Here is a 22,642-nt window from a genome sequence, read left to right on the forward strand (position 1 = left end):
AGGCAACAAAAGAAAAACTAGATAAATTGGACTACCTAAAAATTAAAATCTGTGCATAAAAAAAAAAGGACACAGATGACAGAGTGAAAGGGCTATCTATGTAATGGAAGAAAATGCTTTCAAGTCATATATCTGAGAAGGGGTTAATGTCTAGAATATATAAAGAACTCCTACAACTCATCAACTAAAAGAAAAAATAACCCAATTAAAAAATGGATAAAGAACTTGAGTAGACATTTCTCCAAAGACTATATACAAATGGCTGATATGCATATTCAGAGTTCAGAGTGCTCCCCATGTTGTGCATATTAAAAGATGCTCAACATAACTAATCATTAGGGAAATGCAAATCAAAACCACAATATCACCTCACACTCAATTAGAAAGACTGCTATTCAAAAAAAAACACACAGAAAATAACAAATGTTGGCAAGGGTGTGAAGAAATTGGAACCCTTGTGCACTGTAAGGGAGAATGTAAAATGATGGAGCCATTATGGAAAACAGCATGACAATTCCTCAAAAAATTGTAAGTAGAACTACCATATGATCCAATACCACTTGTGAATATATGTCCAAAAGAATTAAAAGCAGGGTTTAAAAACAATGTTTGCAACCCATGTTCATAGCAGTATTATTCACAATAGCCAAAAAGTAGAGGCAACCCAAATGTCCATTGGTGGTTGAAGGGGTAAACAAATGTAGTACATGCATACAATGGAATATTGTTTAGCCTTAAAAAGGAAGGAAATCCTGACATACTACAACATGGTTGGACCTTGAGGACATTATGTAAGTGAAATAAGCCAGTTACAAAAGACAAATACTGTATGATTTCACTTATCCAAGATCCCTAGAGTAGCCAAATTCATAGAAACAGAAAGTAGAATGGTGGTTGCCATGGGTTAGGGGAGGGGAAATCAGGGAGCTGTATGCTTAAAAATGGTTAAGATGGTAAATGTTATGTGTTTTACCACAATTTTTAAATTTAAAAAGTTTTTAAGCATACTCAGTGACTTGATAATTATACTTATCAATTCAATAGATAATTTAATTTTCTATTAGTGTAGTTGATGTCTGTCATATTATTGACTATATTCCCTATACTTTCATCCTTGTGATGAATTTATTTTACACTTGGAAGTTTGTACCTCTTTACCCCATTGCTTAGTCTCCTCTGGAGCTACTGATCTCTTCTCTGTGTTTATGAATCTATTTTTATTCTGCTTATTTTATTTCTTCAATTCCACATGTAAGGGAAATCTATGGTATTTGTCTTTGTTTGATTTATTTCACACATACTACAATTTAAAAACCTTTTTCTATGTTTGAAGAGAACCATGATTTGCATAATCTCCAAGTATCTCTCCCAAGATATTTCTTAACCACAACAGTAAAGACACCCAGCAGAAAACCCCTTAACCAACTGATCACAGTTAACATCCCTAGCAGTAAGACATACCAACATCAGAAGCCCTGTGATATGGTGGTGTTCTGTGAAGTATACGACATCAATTTAGTAACACTCTTGCCAAAAATGCGTCACCTCAGCCCAATCATGAGAAAACATCAGATAAATCTAAACAAGAAACTGTTGGTCAAGATAACAAATCAGTACTGGTTAAAAGTGTCAAGGTTATGAAAGACAAGAAAAGACAGAGATGCTGTTATCACAGTCCTACAAAACTGCCAGTGACCAAGGAGAGATGCCAGCCAAATGCAGTGGAAGAGAAAAAGGCCATTAGTGGAAAAACTGATGAAATTGAAACAAGATGTTTAGCTAGCGTGTTAATTTTTAACATAAGTAATTTAAATTTTATTTTATTTAAACTTATTCAATTAAATAATTTTAATTTATTTAGGCAAATCATTTTAAACTTAATTTAGCTAAAAATGTTAATATCAAGTCCCTCATTCTGATCACTGTACTGTGATTCTGTAAGATGTGAACATTGGGGGAGTCTGAATGAAGAAATAAACCATACTATTTGTGAAACTCAACATTGAGTTGGGAGAGAGTAACCTACCTTATCAATCATAAAACCCCTGTGTTCGTGACATATTGGAGGCTATCCAGACGCTGAAGTTAGAATCTGAAGCAGAATTTCCCAGACATCAGCGTGAGACTCCCAGGGGGTAGGGGGTGGAGCCAGGGGAGTTACCCAGGCACCTCTGCTCAGGAGCCTGCCTTTCTTTCACACAAGCAAGTGTTGGATTCACCAGTGCAGCCGTGACCCCTCTGCCTCACTGAACCCCGCTGGCTTCAGGAAGATTCTATGGGCAGCCTTCCTTTCTCAGTTGCAGCCTCCAGAGCTTCAGTCTTGTCTCTCCCCTGGGCTCACTTCTTTCTTGGCAGGTGCCTCTGAGCCTGGGCACTTCTGGCCTCCCTGGGCAAGTTCCTCTTCTTTCCTCCCCTCCTCAGGTTTTAGGTTTGTCTCAAGCAGACCTCACTCAGGGGTCCTCTCCTCCGGGGACTGAGCTTTGCTGGCAAGCCCTGGGAGCCCCACACCAGTGCCTCCCCACCCCTCGCCCTTCTGCTCTCCGCTGTTGTCCCGTGTAGGTTCTGCTGGTCTCACCTGCTTCTGGATTTATGGGTTTCCCCAGCCTTCCAGTTTCTCTGTTGTTAAGTTTGATGTGTGAGCTGGTGATGGGCTTTCTTCTTCTTCTTGTGTTCTTTGTTGCTCTATGTAGTTTCAGGAAGGAGAATGGAACTTAGAATTAAGCTGCTGCCATGTTACTTCTAGACTGGAAGCCTGGCAAGCTGAGCTGGTAGTCTGTTTACAGGGAATCCATATCTACGTGTCACTCGCTCCTCTTTCCTCGCCCTGGATCCTGCTCTCTTGAACTGTCACCTGGGCTCCCTCACCCTCCTGGCTAGTTTGGTTCAGCCAATGGGGGATGTCAGTAGGACATGGGGTGGGAGGCGATCTGGACTGTTCCTCCCCTGCCCCTGCAGCCCCAAGGAAGTAACAACTCCCATTATTGCTGGTCTCTGGTTCCTCACCATCTCTCATTGGTTCCCTTACGTCTGTCCACACCTTGGTGAAGTGTCCTTTGCCTCAGGTACCCCTTTGATGTGCCTTCTAATTTCCACCAGACCCTGACTAACACGGATGGATGTGTGACTGGTGACATGCTGGGGACATCTTCCTTTGGTGACTGACACACCAAGTCTCCAGGAGTCCGGACTTGGCTCCCTTGTGGCTGGGAGGGTTCATGTGTACAAGATGTGTAGGCTCATTATGTACTGTGAGCTCAGATCCATGAAGCAGGGAAAGAGAAGGCAGGTGGACAGTCCTAAAGCTCTTGACATGCATGACATCTGCAGTACAAGTCACACAAGAAATTGTCATGCTTTAGATATAAGACAGTCCTAAGTACTGAAGTACTCAATTTTTTTTTTCAGAGTTAGTAATTGCTAATTTAGCAAATTACTATTTGAGAAACTGGCTCTCCCTGACTTGATGATGCAGCCATCTGGTCCTTTGCCAGCTGGGAAAGCTTCTGAGGCGAGGGGCACTGTGAAGGGTATTCCAGGGTGTGGCTTTGTGGGGAGGGTTCTGTGGGACCTGGAAGCCATCCCAGAGCTGGTAGGTGACACCACCGTCCTACCAGTGGAATGGCACAGACAAGACCTCTGTGGGTGTGGGGGACACACGTAATCAAAGAGGAAATAGCCCAGGTGACACAGTTTGAGAGAGCTTTGGTGGGTCCGGGGAATGTCCCTGTGGATCTCACAGCCCAGTTCCCACAAGCATGTCCAGAAGCACTGCCCCCCACCTCCCCTGCCCTGATCCTGGGCAGCATTGCCTCACACTCTGAGTAGAACCCTCCAGTATTTGGCTGTAATGAGGCAGAAACAGAGTCATGTGGGTCTGCTTAAGCTTCAGGCCTCTCACCTCCAGAGCCCCTCACCTTCAGCACCTTTTGAGTCCACAGCATCCTATCTATGTATTTTTAAATCTTGCTGAAATAGTGTTATTGTATTCTTTTTTAAAAGAAGGCCTCTTCAAATTGTCTAAGACCTGACTACTACTGCTGATGGAGATGGCATGTGTGGCGCTGTTGCCTCATGACTCACCGTTCCCACTGCCACTGCATTCGTGCCCACCCGGGAACTGGCCACAGCTGGGGCCTACCAGCACCACCTGGGCATGTGGGAGGCCCTCTGCCCCACAGAGCCCAGGCTGTGAAGAACCTCAGGTAAATACTAATTAGAGCCGTCACACAGCTCTGAGGGATGTGGGAGCCTGCATGGGGGAGGCAGCTTCAGACTCCTGCCCCAGGCCTGGGCCCCATGGACAGGGACTCAGAAGGACCTTCCCTCCACCCTCCAGCCCTCTGGCTCCAAAGCACCCTCATGCCCCCACCACTCTGGCCCACCCACTGACTGGCCAGTGGCTGATTGTGGAGCAGCTCCTCCCAGGCACATCTGTGAGGAGAGGGAGGGAACAGAAGAATACCAGGAGCTTGCATGCATGATCCCACTGACTATCAGTGACACGGCCAGGGAGGTATAGCTGTCCCTATATTATAGATGAAGAAACTGAGGCTCAGGTTGGGCTAGTGACAAAGGGAAGCAGCATGTGGCACGTGGCTTGAGGCATCCATCTCCATCCCGAATAACCAGGGAGGCAGCCTGGCCCCCAAGCATGTGATGTCAGGGGCTGGTAGAGTGGCTTTCTGGGAATTCTTGCTAGGGCCAGAAGCACCTCCCTCCGTGGTGGGGGTGTCCTCCACCTACTCCTCTAGGCCCTCCTGGGAGGCACCACTGACTTTAGCAGGCCTCCCTAAGAGGTGCAGGGAGGCCAGGTTCCCTCACGTGGTAGCTGCTCTTGTATCGGGCCTCAGGTGCTCCCATGAGCAAGAAGTAGCTGCCAGCTAGGGATGACTAGGCTTCAGGTTAATGCTGTGTCCTCCTCTGCCTTGGGCATGGCACCGCCCTGGGCCCCCACCTGTCCAATGGAGGCTGGGAAGCCACTCTGCAAAGCCAAGGTCCTTGGGAATGGGGAGGGCAGAGGCCCCTCCTCCACTTGAGTTCTTGGCCTGAGGCGCTGCCTGGGTCCCCAGCCCCAAACCACTGACTAGGCCATCCTTGGGACCCTAGACAGCAGGCTGGAAATGCTAGGCCTTCTCTGGGTACACTGGAGCCTGGCTGTGGGGAGTTCGGAGACGGTTGCAGGGGGTGGGGCTGGCAGGGCTGCTGTCCCCAAGCGCTCCTCATCCCACAGGACACTCAGGCCTCCTGCCTTGGGGGAGGGGTGTGTCTAAGAAATGACCTCTCTGTTCAGCCTTAGCCCTGCTCACTGCTCCTGCCCCTCACAGGGGCCCAGGAGGTGGGGGTCCCATGGTGCCAGAAGAGCAGTGCTGCAGCCAGGGTGCTGGGCGGCCCCACCCAGCCTCTTCCTCCTGCCGCCGCCTGCTCTGACTCACTGCCTGACCTCCCACTTGCCTGGGGCGGGGGCTCATTCCCAGAGCCCAGCCAGGCATCAGAGCATCTATAAAAGCACAAAGGTCCAGGCCCCAGCATCCTGCTTGGACGCCACCTGTCACTGCATGATGCTGGGAGGCCTGGGGAAGCTTGCTGCTGAGGGCCTGGCCCACCGCACGGAGAAGGCCACAGAGGAAGCTGGTAAAGACCCAAGGCCCCTGTCTACCTGGGCCACTCTTGGGCTGGGGGATCGGGCACAGACTTGACTGGGCCTATCCAAAGCTGATCCTAGCAGGCTTGGGGCAGCCCTTGGCCCATGAGGAACAATGACTGATCAGCCCCACAAGGACAGATGAAGGTGGGGGTATGGGAGCTGTGGAGGGCAGCTTTGGGTAGAGCCATGAGGGGTTCTCTGCCCTGGGCAACCCTCCTTTTGTCAGACCTGCTCTGCCACTTGGGCTCTACCAGTCCCTGGGGTCTGTGGCTGATGGCGGGAGGGAGGCCCGCTCAGAGGAGGTCCCTGGGGGCAGGAAGGAGCCCAGATACTGGATGAACAGCTGGGGGCTCAAATCATCCCTCAGGAAACCAGGGGCCCTTCCATGTCAAAACAGATCATTCTGAATAGCCTATGCAGGAAAAGAAAGATGGATTTTTATTTGTGCCATAGCTTTAAAGCTTCAAAGATTTTTTCATTAAGAAACCACCAAGTCTGATTCTGTTCAAAGTCAGCCCCCAGGATTCATAGAAAGGACATCTTCAGTTTCCTCAAAGTCCCCCCAAACCCCTTTCTGTATATGGATGTCAGCAGCTCTATGCAGGGAGGCTAATCCAGGTTCCACCTGTTGGACATTTTGTGAAAAACAACTCGTGCCCAAGTTTGCTGTTCTTTCTACATGGTGGCATACATGTCTGTATTTTGTTTGTTAATTCTGCAGCTGGTCTTCACCACCCTCTTTCATCTTTTGCTAGCCCTCTGAGTTCTGTGGTATTCCTCTTCTGCAGGCAAGGGAACCAAACAACAGAGGGTGGAATCAGACCCCGAGTCAGTTCTGGCTCCTGAACCTTCCAGTTCTAGCACACTACCAGCCGAAATTCCAGCGCTTCCCAGGGGGGCAGAGTTCCCTCCTAATGGAGGCACTGCTTCGGGGACTTGGTTTTGCTGAAGGAGCCTTGGGATTTGGCATCCTGCTCTAGCCTCTGTTGGGATCACAGCAGGGCCGCAGGGCACCTGAGAGGTGTGGTAACCTGGGAAACAGGCCCAGCTTGGCTCCAGGTCTCCAGCTGGCAGGAGGGCCTGCTCATCAGCATTCCAGGCCTCTTCAGGCTGAGGAGCATGGAGGGCCCTTTGCCCTTAACTGGCTCACTCAGCTTGTCTCCTGGCAGCCAGCCCCAGCTTGAGTCTCTGAAGGAAGCCAGCTGTGGGGGGTCCTTCCTGTAAGACAGCTCTTCCTGGCAGGGCAGCACCCCAGAGCCCCACACAGGATATCCAGGGCTGTCTGGGCCCTGCCACATGGAGAAGATGGCTCACACTGCACCCTCACTCTGAACTTGTCTCCCCTTTTCAGTTCATGTGGTGGAGGGAGTGGTGAAGGAGGTGGTGGAACATGCCAAGGAGGCTGGAGAGAAAGGTATGGTGAGGTCGGAGCCTGGAAGAGCGGATGGAGGCAGGAGGAGGGGGCAGTGTGGAGGGAGCAAAAAGGGAAAGGGAATGGAGAAAGGGGGAAGCTAAGTGTGCTGGGAGCAACTTGTTCTTTGCCTCACCAGGTAAAATCCTGACCTTGCTGTTGTGTGCTTTCAGTTGGTATGCGATGATCTGTGCTCATCTGAGGCCACGGAGCACACTGTGCTCAAGCAGGATTCATCTAGGTAGTCCTGTCCCTGGGACATTAATGAGACAGCATCACAAAAGTCTATGTGGCAGCATGCCATTTAAGACATAAAATTATATATTTATATAAATAACATATTTACGTGTTTGTTATGCGTGTGTATGCTGAGTTTAATTATGGAAAAGCATACGTATACCTCATTCCACACAACAAAATAGATTCCAGATGGATCAAGGACTTAAACAGTATGAAATTATTAAAGTGTTACAAGAAAACATAGGAGATTTTGGTATAATCTTGGAGAGGAGGATCTTTTCATGACAGGAAGCCCAACAGCCATAAAAGAAATGTTAGGTAAATTTGACAACACAAAACTTCAACATTTTTCATATTAAAAAAAAAAACCATAAGCCAAGCCAAAAAAAAAGACTACAAACTGAGGGAAAGTATTTGTCATAGAAACAATAACCCAATATAAAAATTACCAAAAAATATAAACAGGCAGTTCACAGAAAGATGAAGTTTGAGTAGGCAATGCACCCATGAACAGACACTCAGTTTCACTTATAACTGAAGAAATGTATGCTGTTGGGAGACACATCCCACAGATGGCTCCAGGTGACGCTACTAGCCCAGCAAGTGACTCGAAATGTGAACTTTGCTCATCTGGACATTATTCCCTTTCTTCCCGACAGCCATTTCAGAAGCCTTGAAGAAGGTCCAAGAGACAGGGGACAAAGTGGTGAAGGAAGTCACCGAGACGGTGACCAACACAGTCACAAATGCTGTCACCCATGCAGCAGAAAGTCTGGGCAAACTGGGACAGTGAGCACGCCTTCTCTACTGGACTCTACCTGAATCTCAATAAAAACTGTGAAATGTGTACACTGAGCCCTGTTTTTATTCCTGTTTGGGTGAAGACACTGAATGTGTCCTGAGTGTCCTCTGCAGGGACAGGGGGCCCACATGTTGGCCCCCACTGGGGGTCAGTTCGGTCCCCATGATTAATCAGATGTGCTGCTCTCTCCTGAAGATTTCTCATGTCAGCAAGGAGCTCTTGAAGAATTGTTAGTGTCTGTCTATATTTCCTAAGATTACTTCCCCAGAAACTATATATGGCTTTAAGACACCTCACTGCTTCAAGGGCACTCCAAGGGAGGGTCATAATGTGGTTTACATGTTCTGTGGATTTTCCTTGAAATGTTCTTACAGAACTCAGGGCAGATAAAAGACCAACCTGATTGAGAGGTTAGCTGCGCAGGCTCAGACAGCTTGAGTCGCTCCATGTTCTGCAAGAGGTTTCAGAGAAGCATTTCTGCTGGACAGTCACAGCAGCGGGTCACGAAGGCACTGAGTCCACTGCCTACTGGCTGTTGAAGCCACTGTCCGATCTCCCCTTGGAGACTTGCATTAGGCCTAACTGGTGGTAATGGGAAAGAGGGCTTCTGTCATTCCTGCAATGAGTAGGCTGTACCATAAAGGTTATATGTTTAAGCATTTAGCTTAGCTAACCTAGTGCTGCCTTTTCCCTGGGGCTATTTGTCGTTGAACATTTAGAGGCAACTTTTTAAGTTGGTTGCTGTATGAAGTGGTGGATAATAGTTTTGGCAAACAATAGGGTAAAAAAAGGAAATGGCTTGTCTAGATATGGCATTGTTTATTTATCTTTCTGGAAGTTACTTATTCTTAACAAAATTAGACAAAAAGATGATTTAAGGAATGAATTAGTTGCTCACCATATTTCTGGCTTTCTTTAGAATTGGCATTGTAAGTCTCTGAATAGCCCAGGAATATATCAAATATCCTGCCTTTGAACATTTACTACTATCAAGGTAGATCTGGACTTATATCTTGTTTCGGTTCCTGATGACTTTTGAATTCCTCCAATCCAAACCCAGACTCAAAAGGATGAGAGCATTGTGGGTGGCAGTGCATGCTGGCATGCCCTCTTTGGATAGCAATTCCTCTTACCAGACTTTATCCTTCAGGTATGCACAGGTACACACAGATGCCCAGAGGGTGAACAAGAAGATTCATCACAGTATCTGTGCAATAGCAATAGACCGGAGCATCCCAAAATGCTAATCAGGAATCACTAGGATGTAAGATTTGCTCTGCTTATTAGGTTTGATGCACAATATAGAGTTGATACCCATCGCTTCTACTGTTTTAATGCCTTAGCTTGAAAAAAGAGGACCTTTGCCAAGATGGCCACCAGTAGGGACTGGTTAACAATTATTGTGTATATATAAAATGTATTATTATCTGGTTGTTAAGCATGAGGAAAATGTATGGATATCATATGGGAACCTGAACAAGTTAATAAGTTATAAAGTACATACACAGAATAAGTTAATTTCTTACAGACACATAATAGTGTAATAGAAAAAATTGGTAGCATATATATATCAAACATATTCACCATGCTCATCTCTGTGTGTCTATGGGAATATGAAGAATCTTCATTTTCTACATTACATACTTTGATGATGCTTGCTTGGATTTAAGAGAAAACCAATACAGATATATTTTAAAGTTTGGTTGTTGAGGGTATGTACTAGCTTATTCAATATTGTTTCCTACTTAAGTGCTAGTCAAAGTTTGCTGGTTTGCAAACTTTGTTACACTTGGTGACAGGTAAGTAAAGAAACAGAGTGTTTAGAAATTCTTATAGCAACTTGACATTGCCTGGACCTCCAGGAATGTGATCAGTGGACAGTTCTTGAGCAGGGTGTAGACCATTTATGGGTATTGAACTTGCATGGCAAGTTGTATGTCAACTAGTCTCATGAAGGACAACATACTGTGATGATTTAGATTAAGAAACAAACAAAAACACCAAAACACTGGTCCTTCATCAGAGTTGGAGAAGCACTGCCCACATTCCCTTGACTTCACATTGCAGTGTGCTGTTCTAGAATAACTACTTTTATCTCTCATTTTCTTTCTACTGTGTGTGTTGTGCAATGAGGGGTATGACATCAACCTCAACTCTAAATATGTTATAAAAGCAATTGAGATTTATGTCAGAGGAAACAGTAGAGCAAGGACCTCCAAAAATTCTCTCCTCCATAAAAGTAATGAGAAAACAGGCAAAAATATAAGAATCAACTTTTTTCAGAACTCTGGAAATTAATCAAAGGCATACAGCAATCCAGGGAGCATCTATGTAAATCAAATTAAAAACAAATAAACACCATCTTGTTGAGAATAAGCAAGCTTTGTGATGTTTTGAACCTGCCCATTCTTTTCTCATCTCTCGGCCTCCACCTTCTCCAGCTCCACTGTAGCCTTGAAAACCAACAGTCTACAGTGACAGCATGGGGTTATTGGAAAGGGCAGAAAATCCAAGCCTCATTCTCAAAGAACTGTCATAATTTAACTTCACTGGGGGTGCCTTTATTTGTCCTGACTAGAAGCTAATCTAGTGCTGCCTTTTCCCTGGGGCTATTTGTCATTGAACATTTAGAGGCAACTTTTTAAGTTGGTTGCTGTATGAAGTGGTGGATAATAGTTTTGGCAAACAATAGGTTAAATGAAAAACTTAAAAGAAAGACTGGAGAATGAAATGTCCATAGGGGCTTTGAAAATTCCAAATATTTCTGGGAATCTAGAAGGCCATGCGGATGTGTAGGGCTATATGTATGCTCAGTAAAGATCTGAGAAGCTGGAAACTCTCACCTCTGATTAACCATGAGATTCTGTGTAAACAGAAAGTGAAAACCAAGGTAGAGATGTAAATTGGCTGAGTGTTGAAGGTGGGGCCCAACGTGCACACAGCATCCCTTAGCAAAGATGGGAGACTTACAGGTTCATGGTACTTAAAGAAATCAGTCTGATCATTAGCTGACCACTAACCTGAGTAAAAATTTCAGTGGCCACACACAACAACAAAGAAAAAAGACTATAGTATGAGTTGAGAAAGACCACTAAAACACTTAATAACAATGAACAGCAACAATAAACTGGGAACAGGGGCATGGAATCTGATTTCCAGCATTGCCACATTATATTATTTAATATGTCCAGGTTTCAGCTCCCCATTCTCCCATATGTCCCCTGAAAAGAAGATAGGCAGGGAAAGAGATTGTGACCCATTTAATGGGGTATAAACTGAAACTGTGCCCAAGGAAGCCCAGAAATTGGACTTACTAGGCAAAGACTTTAAATCAACTATTTTAAACATGTTTAAAGAACTAAAAGAAACCCATCTAAAGAATTAAAGTATAAGGTGAATACTAGAGAAGAGATAGAAATTATGAAAGAAAGAAACAAGAAATTCTAGACTTGAAAGTTCAACCAAAATAACAAAAATACATTGGGAGGGGCACAACAGCAGATCTGAGCAGGCAAATCAAAGAATCAGTGAACTTGAAGATAAGACAAGTGAGATTATCCAACCTGAGGAACCAAAATCAATGAAAAATGAACAGAGGCTTAGAGACTTGTGGGTCAGCGGGAGCATGGTCCTTATGCCTGTTTATAGGCCCCAGAACTGTGAGACAATAAAATTCTGATATCTGAAGGCATCCAATTTGTGGTACTTTTTAAAGGCAGCCCTAGGAAACTAATACAGTGTTGAAAATTATTTGACTGCAGGGTTTTTTTTTTTTCATTCTTAATTCTATTCCATTGGTCTATATGTTTGCATGCTAGTACTACAATCTTAATTACTGTAGCTTTCTATTAAGGTTTGAAGTTGGAAGTTGAAGTCTTTCAAGTTTTTCTTTTCAACATTGTTTTGGTTATTTGGGGTCACTTGCAATTCATATAAATTTTAGATTTTCTATTTTTGCAAAAAAGGCCATTGGAATTTTGAGTCTGTAGATTACTTTGAGTAGTACTGCCATCTTAACAGTATTTTTCAATCTTATAAACAATGCTTTATAGTTTTCAGCATACAAGGCTCTCACTTCATTGGTTAAATTTATTCCTATTTTATTCTTTTTGATGCTACTGTAAATGGAATTGTTGTGCTTTCTTTACAGATTGCTCATTACTGGTATATAGAAAAACAACTGATTTTTGTTTTGATCTTGTACCCTGCAACTTTGCTTAATTCACTTGTATGTCTAATGGGCTTCCCCCCCCCCTCCTTTTGGTATGTGTTAGAATTCTGTAATATTTTCTACATATAGAATCATGTCATCTGCAAAGTTTTACTTCTTCCTTTCCAATTCAGGTGCCTTTTCTTTTTCTTGCCTAATTGCTCTGGCTACAACTTCCAGTACAATGTTGAATAGCAGTGATGAAAGCAAGAATCCCTGTCTAGTTCCTCTCACGGGGTAACTTTCTGTTTTTCACTGAGTATAACATTAGGTGTAGGTTTTTCATGAATTCCCTTTATCATGTTTAGGAAGTTCTTTCCATTCCTAGCTGAGTGTTCCTATTTTGAAAGGTTCTTGAATTTTGTCATAGGTTTTCAAATCTCATCTATTGAGATTATTATATGGTTCCCCCAATCCCCCATTCTCTTAAAGAGGTATATTATGTTGATGACTGATTTTCATATGTTGAACCACTCTTGCCTTCCTGGAATAAAGCCTACCTGGTCATAATACTTGTAATGGGCCGCTAGATTCGTTTTGTTATTTGTGTGTATATATTCATAAAGCATACTGGTGTGGTTTTCTATTCTTGTAATGTCTTTGTATCAGGGTGATACTGGTCTCCTAGAAGGTATTAGCAAGTGTTCTCCTACATTCTGGATGAGTTTGAACAGACTTAGTATTAATTCTTTAAATGTTTGTTAGAATTCAGCAGAACTGCATGACCTTGAATTATGCAATGGCTTCTTAGATATGACACCTAAAGCACTGCAACTAAAGAAAAATAAATTCGACTCACAAAATTAAAAATTTTTGTGTCAAAGGACACCACTAAGAAAGTGCAAACATTAACTGAATAAAATATTTGCAAATCATATATCTGATAAGGGTAATAATATATAAGTAACTCTTACAATTCAATAATGAAAGGATAAATAACCCAATTGAAAATGGACAAAGGATCTGAACAGAACAGAAATGAAACATTTAAATTGTTGTGGTGGTTGCCTATCAGGAGCAGAAAATAGTGACGTGGGTGTCTGGGTTGGCAGGGAAAAGCTATTGTTCATCATTAAGACTTGTAGAACTATTTGGCTCTCTACACCAGAAATTCTTAATAGGGGTGACTTTATCCCTCAGGGAAAGTTGGCACCACATTTTTGATTGTGACGGCTGAGAGGTGCTATTGGTATCTAATAAGTAGAGGCCAGGGGTACTACTGAACAACTTATAAGGCAAAGGCCAGTCCCCAAAGCAAAGAATTACCTGGCCTAAAACGTCAACAGTGCTAGGTTTGAGAAGCTCTAAACTAATTGTAAGTTTTGATTAACATACACACACACACACAACTAAACCAATAAAAGTTATTTGTCAAAAGAAATTAAAAATCATGACACCCGTATTACAAAGAAAGACCTAAGACATTTGCAGTGGTTTCTGTTCAAGGTTCACAGATGTAGTTTTCTTTGTGGTCATGCCTTGACTGCCTTAATGTGTAGCAGGGCTACAAAAGGCTGCCAGGGAAGTTTAGGGAATAGGGAGGTTACTTAAAGCTTGTGAATTAACATGCTAGGTTTTTAAAAAGCCACCAGTTATAGTAACTGAGTTGCCAGAAGCACTGCTAAAACAAAACAAAAAAACACAAAATACCTAAGCTTTTACTTCTCACTTCCTAAGCTTCATCTATCAGGGTAATTAGAGAACACATTCTGGTGCATGAGTTCATGAGACAAGTTAAATATTCTTCTAGTGCTACATAGGCCATTTATGGGTATTTCAGAAGCAGTTAACTTTAGAGTATTTTATGTAAGTCAAAAAAAATTACAAGTATACAAATCAGAAAATTTCAGTGAAGTCAAGAGAATAATTGATCATAATTAACTCAAACCTCCAGGAACCAAAGTTGACATTAGCGCTACATATTTTTCATAGTTAGCATGGACAATACCAGCTTTCTAACATTAATATTAGTAACACCCATCAATATATATCTAATCTTAAAAAAAAAATCACTCTAAATAATTCCAAAGGCCATCAACTATTCCACCTTCACATGACCTGAACCTACTGCTCCACCTGGTTATTGTTCCAAATATTCTGGAGCCCATTTTCTTACTGCTTTTCACCCAACTCACTTTCATGTTCCACCTAGAATACAAGTAGACAGCTTGTAGGAAGGGCTCACAGTGTCCACATGTGTGGGGCTTTTTAATCTATTGCCTGAGTTGGTGCTCAGAATTAGGAAGAGGCAGAATCAGGAAGAAACAGACAAATAGTCCAGCTGAAAGTTATGCTCCAGATTTGGCAACTAAGTAGTTGCTGGTATCCAGTTTAGAATACAGTTATGCTGATTATGGTTAGAACTCTGTCTTAAATTGTTATATTCTGTGGGTAAATTATTAAAAACAAAATCCTAATCAACTAACCCTTCGTTAAAAATGCACTAAAAATTACTTCAGTGTATCAGCTTTAAGCACTAGAACCTCTTCCCCCAAGAACAGCCATTGATATTAACAGAATGAAACCCAAAGGAATTCAAGAATAAAATGTGGGGAGCTCACAATATAGTGGAAAGAAATGTTACGCAGGCGGTTGTTTCTAAAATTTCAGAAACCCAATTATAGTTTTATCATGTACTAAAAGAGACACTGTCAAGTATAAAAACAGAGAAAAGAACAAGATGTGGAAAAGGTAGACTTTTAATAACTGCCTTTATCACCAAGTTAAGTCATGCAGTTACAAAGTAGTTAGAAATTTCTGAAAGGATATTATTGTTAAAAAAAAGAAAAGCTAACTCTTACATAAATAATATTCTAGTACTTTACTGGGTCACTACTGTTCAGAAGGCTCTGGCCAAATAACTCCCAAACAAAATGCTCAACCCAACGTTTCCAGCCCAGTGAATGAACCTGTGAAAGAGGACAGTCAGGGCGAGTTGAGGCCATTGGCAACGCTCAGAGGTGCCAGCCAGGCTCCAAAGAGGGAGCCCAAGTGTTTTTTCTGGGATACTCTACTTGAATTACTGTTCAATTAGTCAACATAACAGATCTTCCAAAGAGAAGAGCAATTAACATGATAAAGATTACTGTATTCTTTGGACTATATATGTCATCAATTATGGTTAGTAAATTCTAACAGTCTAAAAATAGAGTCCATCATTTGCAGGCATGAAGATAACTTAATTCTTCATCGTGTTTTTAATTTTTGCTGGACAATTCATGATTGACAAGCTACAAATGATATTGTCTATGTTATAAAAAAATACTAGCCTTTTTCAATTATTATGTTTACAGGCATTCACTGCTTCAGCCAAGGTTATAGGCTTGTTGAGTGATTAAAGGCAATCTTATTACAGCGGCATGTACTTTTTTTTATTCTAAAAGAATAAAAGGTATGAAGAAAAACAGCTTTTATTTTTGTTTGCAGACTGTAAAATTGAGTTCTTTTGCTGATGTAAAGTATCAGTAATCCACTTGGGGACCATGCCACCTTCTGAAATGCCACACAACTGCTTCTTAAATGTGTCAAAGTGATAGCATGTCTCAGACTTGTCCAGAGCTGAAGCATTAAGCAACTGACTGCTCTTGGACAGCAGGTGCCTTTTGGGGCCACAGCTCTGGCCGTGGTGGGAAGCAGCCGTGGAGCAAGGCAGCACAGGCAGTTGGAAGATACTTTATATAAAGGCGAAATACCCAGGGGTTGTGTGGCACAGGTAATTTCTACTTTCAAACTCATCAGCTTGTACATGATCCCCTAACCTTAACTTCTTTCCTCTTAAGGGGCTGATTCAGATTGACTTGTTGAGAGTGGTGTCCTTATCTATCTAGTAAGTCGGCAGAGAGAGATTTCTGTGGTTACATGTAAACTTGTGATAGGCCTGCAGATGAAGAGGTGAAGAAGGTAGTGGAGCAGCCAGTCCCAATCCGCCTATGTGAAGGTTACACCAGCTTCATTGTACACTTTGAAGACTTTCTCGATGGCGTTGACATAGGCAGCTGTTCTCAGGTCCAATCCCAGGTTATACTTCATGGCCGTGCGCATGATTTGCTGAAAGGGGTGAGAAAGCACGATGAGGGCCAGCCAGACTCAAGCAGCCTGGACATGTACACACAAGGCACATCGCGTGTGGCACAAGCTAAAGCCACTCTGTCGCCACTGAAGTGCAGGACGCAGGCAGCCAACAAGAAACTGCTCAGGTGGCAGAACGATCGCTAGTCAGGAAGGATCAGTTCTCCAGAATCAACATAAACTACTGTCTGGGCGGCGTAAGAAGGTACTCTTCAGAGTTTTAGATGTGAGTTGTCTCTGTGCCCCTTTGACATCCTATTATCTGGAGTGAGTTCACTTGATAGATCTATTAAGGATGGGGTGATGACGTGTCTTGCAGTTAGTGGTGACGGCTACAGAGCCTTGTGAACCTACTTAAGGCTTTTATAGTTTAGGGTGAACTTTGGTATGTCAATTATTTCTCAATAAAAAAACTAACAAGTATCACTATTAATATCTGTTCAGCTATTTCAACTTGAAGCTAAGTGGACAGAATCACAGCTCACGAGGAAACTAGGAAAACTGGACTCAAATTGTGCTTTAGGTCTTGAAATAAGGATCAAGTGGTCCAAAAGCCTTTTACTTATACTGAATTCTATACAGTAAGGTAGTTTCCTATTGCTATAATAGAGTGGCACTGAGCTGCCATCCCATTTGGCTGACTACTTAGCTAGCTGCCAAATATTACTTCCTCCTCACTCAGTATTATTTACTCATTTCGACAAGTTGGTGAACATACTGAAGACCCTGAGAACATATTTTAAGGCTGAAAATGCACGTGTTGTGCTATATACGAGTGAGGAATATGTAAAACAGATGGCTATTTTCTATCTACACACAATCTGGCAGCTGAGATTACACAGCTGGGCTGTACTTTATGTCATTAGGAGAAACATGAACAGAACCTGCACACATACCCTGGCAGAACGCTCCATGGTGTATGCTAAGCCAGAGTGCACGATGTCTTTCTCAGATGCACCCTGTTAGGAAAAAGAACATACATTTAACAAAACCATATAGAGGCATGCTTTATCTGTAAGAGCACAAAGGATTTTTAAGTAAATATACAGCCAGATTTACTGTTTGTCTTTCAGTAAAGATAATTTCTGTATAGTATTTTGATACCTACCTACTTGGGTTTGTCTTCTTTTAACCACAATTTAGTTTTCATTACATTTGACACAAATACTCATGAAATAAGATCATGGTAAAACAATGAACAAAGAAAGTATGGACAAAGAAACATGAGGGCAGGTGGTAAGATTGGCCCTGGTTACCCACCTCTGCTCCCGGCTGACAAGGGTCACCACCCAGGGCACAGAAGGAACCGGCCACCTCCGAGAGCAGCTCTGGAGTGGAATCCTGACTACACTTTAAAAGTGCCACCAACTTTTAAAGCTGGATAGATTTTAGCAGCATCTTAATTATCCCCCCTCCCCTCTTAATTCTACTGATGAGGAAAGTGGCAACCAGAGAAGTTGGCCAAGATTATAAAAGGCTATTTTTAGAGCTAGGATATAACCCAGGCTGGGACTAACAAGTTGAGCTTGTCTCTTTCCTTTGGCAATTACCTCTGTAAGTCAATTTGTTTCAATAGATTCCTCTATCTTTTAATTCTAAAAATTCAGTTTTTAGAATGCTTTCTAAAATTTTAGGACAATTAACTACCACCGCCAATCCTAAGAGCTATCAAACTCATATCCTGATATGCCAGATAAAAACTTAAAAGTGGATCACCAACAATGCTGAAGTTCATCCTGTTAATACTCTACTCACTTAAGAAGGTATCTTTCTAGTGCATTTCTAATCAAGCACTTGGGTTAAATTTTGTCTTGTCAATCAGGTTAGGAAGAGGAAAAAAATCTTGCTTTATGGGTAGAATACTGCTGTTTCATGCATTCACTGAACATTTACTGAGTGCCTACTATGTGCCAGGCACTTTACCAGGCACTGGGGACACAGCATAGAACAACATGATGTAAATTCCCTGTTTTCATGGAGTTTACATTCTTGTGGGAGGAGACGGCACTTGACTTAAAACCATGAGGACTTCCAATGTTAAGAGGGTGGAGAGATGACGAGGACCAGCAAAATGCAGTAAGGATGGCTAGCGAGGCAGGAAGAAAACCAGGAAAATGTGATGTCCAGGATGCTAAGAGAAGAAAATATTTCAAGGGGTAGCAATGACTTGTAACCACGGCTGTTAAAGGTGAGTAAGATAATGATTGGGAAACGCCCATTGGATTTGGCAATGCTGACGTCATGGAGACTTGACAACAGTTTTGGTGGAATCGAGGGTATAATAGGTTTGCGCACAAAAGAACTGGAGCCAGTATACACAACACATATAATAAGGAGGTTTGCTATAAATTAAATAGGAATGGAACGACTTGGAAGGGGGAGAGGGATTAAGATTTATCTAGTATTAGGACAGCATTTGTACACTGACAGGAGTGACTGAACTGTGGGATCACTGACAGTGCAGGGCAAGGGGAAGGTGTGCTTGAGCAGCGCAGCTGAGAAGCTGCGAACAGCCATCCAATGCCCAGGGCAAGACTTAGGCTTAGACGGAAGCACAAGAGTTGCTCTTTAATAAGAGGAAGATGACATAAGACAGGGAACAGACACCAGGAGCTGGGTAGGTGTGAAAGTTCTCTGACTGCTTAATTTTTTCTGTGAATACATATGAAGTCTGAGATAGAGTACAGGGGAGAGAGGAGAGAGACTACGACAGAATCAATCAGGGGAACAAGAAAATGAAAGGAACAGGGAAAAGGAATGTAACTGCTGGGCAGCCATCAGGGCCTCCTGTGTAGGGCTACAGGCACAGAGTGGGCAGGCTTGGATTTCATCAGGGTTCAGGTGTTAACAAGGAAATATGATGAAGCAAAACAAGACCAGACAGTGACTCTAAAGATGGAGCCTGGAATTGAAGTTGGGGAAGAAGAAAATTGAGGGCATTGGGGTGATGAGGGACAGTGAAAAGTAGGTCAATGATGCAGGTCCTAGCAGGGACAAAGCATGGCAGGGGAGGGGTACCTAGAAGTAAAGGGGCTGGAAAGAAACTGGTTTTCCAACTGACACTACTCCTGCAGCAAATAAGTCAGCAAGGTAAGAAATGGCACCAACGCCTAAAATTAGAAGCACTGAAAGCACTTGAAAGATTGATACTAATCTTAGCCTAAACACAAAGATTTCTGAAGGAGGGATAAAAAGAGTCATTGCAGCTGTCTTCCTAACTTGCTGGCTGTCCTCTTCCTGTACTCCCTCTGGAGGTTTCTGTCTGCCTGGCTGCTCTTCACCAGGTGTGTGCTGGGTCATGGGGCGACCACAGGGAGGAGCAAGGAACCCATCTGAAAGCAGTACCGGCACAAGTATGAATGGAACCTGGCCGGAGGAGGGGCCCCGCAGGGAGAGACAAAGATGTGGTATACTGCAGCAGGGAGCAGGACAGGGCACGCTGGCCGGAGGGGCCAGAACTGACACACACAGCTCTGGGAAAAGGGGCTCACTTAGGGGAACTGTTAAGTGCCCAGTGTGGCAAAGCATTTCTTCTTCAAAACAAAATCCTTAACTTTTCCCCATTTGCAATATAATCCAAGTTACTTTCCAGGAGTGAGTATTTCATAAGAAGGTACATTATAATGCAGCCGTTTCTCTGCCACAGATGCCATATGTGTGTGTATATACATACATACATACATACATACATACATATATATATGTCAAACCTAATTAAAAAACTGACTGCAAACATAGTTCCAATGACTTCATTGTGCATCTCCTTCATTTTCTTAGGATAAATTCTCAGAGGGAACGTCATTATAGTGTCAAAGGGCAGGAACACTTTAAGAACTCTTCACATTTCCCAAAGACCTGCAACGATCTGCAGTGTCGGGAAAAAAGAAAAAATGCTTCACCACAGATACGGTGAGTACAAGATCCAGTAATTATTTATGCTAGTTTAACACATTAAAGAAACCTTATTCTAATTGGTATTTAACCGTGATGTTTAGTATTTTTTTCTAGGTTTATTTCCTGTGAGTTTTGTTCATGTCTTTTGCCATTTTACTGGCAAAGAAGTTAAGTTCTCTTTGTGGTGTGTCTGCACTATTAATATGTCCTGTCAATAGCTAGTTAATGTAAACTATCTTTTCTAGTCTGTTTTCTTTAATTCTCTTATTCATGACTATATAGCAATTTCAATTGTTTATATAATTTAATCTAATGTTTCCTTTTTTTTTTTAGTTTATAAGCTTTAATTATTTGTGTTGTTAAAATATTGTATTGAGATTATAAAATGACATTGTTACAGTATTGGTAATACAACTCAACAGAGAACATTTAATTAAAAATAGACATTTAGTTTGCAAGGATAATCTTTAATTTTTAATCATATTTTAATTTTATTTGCTCTCATTGTAACTTAATTTTAGTAATGTTTTCTTTTTAATTCTATTTCTTTGAAGCTTTTTTAATGGAGCTAAAACATACAATAATCCTTCCTATTATGTTAGAAACTGTTGTTGAGTCATCTGTATTTCAAAAGTACCAAAAGCAGAACCATTAATTATTTACTTTAAAATAGGATTCTTGGTCCCTCTTTTGAATGTAATGGAAGAGGAAGGCACAGAGCATACAGGAGTCATTAACTACTGTTATGTTGATTACCACCCACTACTCGGATCCATCTACCCGGCCCAAGTGCATAGCCACAAGCACACTCACCGATATCCTGTCTTGGAACTCTGCTGTGGGCACAACGGGAATAGTTCCACCATGCTTTCCAAATTTTCTTTCCAAACTCTCTTGAACTGACACTATAAAAAGCCAAGAGATGAAGATAAGATACAGCTAGTAGAAAAGAAAATGAAATCGAACCAAAAGTAGTCCCAAACTACATCCACAACCCAAAAACTAATACGCAGTTTTGGAAACTGTCAGCATAAAGGACACAAAAGGGTTGACCATTTAAAACTCAGTTAAAAAAGGAATAAAGCTCTTTGCTAAATTCCCATATAAATGTGAATTTAGGTCACTGCTGTTTCCATAACACCCATTACCAGGGTTTTCCTTGGCTCTGTTATAAAGAAAATGCTGGGGGAAAAAGAAATGGAAATAGATGGACACTTCACCCAGATTCTCAGAGTGGGCTGAGCGAAGCAGCTCAGTGGGAGGTCTTGTCTTATTTCCGCTTGATGAAGTTTTACTGTTAACTCTGGAGCCCTACTCTAGTCAAAGAAAACTCATCAGAAGACTCCACAGATTTTTAACTCTACATATAGGCCTTTACTAAGAGCAACCAGAGATAGAAATTGAGTAGTCTCACCAGGAATTCTTGGTTTAAAATGATAATCTTTGTATCACTGATTTGTAGATTATGTTCTGGAACATTACATCACAGAACAGACATTTGACTATATTTCAGAGTGTTAATATATTGAATACCCATAAAGAAACTGTCTAACACTCATGAGACAGAATACTATTTTTCTGTTCTGAGATTATTTACTCTAGGGTTACAAAAAAGAAATTAGATCCCTTAAATGGACGCTTTTTCTGCCTTTCAAATGGCCCAAAAGAGTTCTGGAGAACAAGAACATCAGAACTTACTGAGCAAGTGGTAGTTAGAATCCCTTTCATATTTGAAGGTCAAACGGCCATAGCTGACATGATTTAGATTCTTCAGCCATTCAAAGTAAGACACTGTCACTCCTCCAGCATTCAAGTAGAGATCCTATATACAAAAATAAGACAAGACACCAAAGAAATGAGAAGATAATGGTTTTAATAAAAGCTTACAATGAATACAGGAGCTCAACTTACATAACAAAGCAGATTTAGTTTTAAACTTCCTATACATTTTAGACAGTATCAGGAATTTCGCACTCACATTTCACAAGTCCCCATTTTTTTGGTTTATTAATCAATTTTGGTTAGTCTCCTTCCACCCAAACAGTTCTCAGACAAAATTACTTGCCCCCTAGCTCCCGGATGGATTGTCCACAGCATGTCTCACCAGATTAGCATTCCGTCTCCCACTACCTAAGGACAGTTTATTCCAGTTGAATTGAATTTCTTATGTGCTTTCAGCAAAAGGGATTCTTCAAAGTGTTTCAAAAGCCTATACTAACTCCTAAATTCCAATAACCTTTTGGTATAAACTCCATGCTTATCTAGTGAAAAACCCAAGTACCTGTTCTTTCTCTTAGCTTTCTGCATAATGTAGCAGGGACATCTGCAATGCATGAGGTTAGTAATCATAGAGAAATCTCAGAACGTAAATTA

General features: G+C 42.1%; 2 protein-coding genes across 2 annotated transcripts in view; one reads left to right on the forward strand and one right to left on the reverse strand.

Moving 5' to 3' along the window:
• Positions 1-5,473: 5,473 nt before the first annotated feature.
• FAM25A (family with sequence similarity 25 member A) lies at positions 5,474-8,142 on the forward strand. Its single transcript, XM_017679675.3, has 3 exons — positions 5,474-5,631; positions 6,996-7,058; positions 7,955-8,142. Exons 1-3 carry the CDS (start codon positions 5,556-5,558, stop codon positions 8,086-8,088), a joined length of 273 nt encoding a protein of 90 aa, XP_017535164.1. The 5' UTR covers positions 5,474-5,555; the 3' UTR covers positions 8,089-8,142.
• A 6,846-nt stretch (positions 8,143-14,988) lies between these two features.
• GLUD1 (glutamate dehydrogenase 1) overlaps positions 14,989-22,642 on the reverse strand; it is a 43,781-nt gene continuing 36,127 nt past the window's right edge. Inside the window, exons 10-13 of the mRNA XM_017679691.3 lie at positions 21,968-22,091; positions 21,083-21,174; positions 17,272-17,334; positions 14,989-16,354 (exon numbers count right to left, since the gene is read on the reverse strand). Coding sequence (XP_017535180.2) covers positions 16,235-16,354; positions 17,272-17,334; positions 21,083-21,174; positions 21,968-22,091 — 399 coding nt within the window. The 3' untranslated portion in view covers positions 14,989-16,234. The remainder of the gene's footprint in view (positions 16,355-17,271; positions 17,335-21,082; positions 21,175-21,967; positions 22,092-22,642) is intronic.

This window comes from Manis javanica, chromosome 7 (genome assembly GCF_040802235.1).
Source record: "Manis javanica isolate MJ-LG chromosome 7, MJ_LKY, whole genome shotgun sequence".
In the NCBI taxonomy this organism is placed as follows: Eukaryota; Metazoa; Chordata; class Mammalia; order Pholidota; family Manidae; genus Manis; species Manis javanica.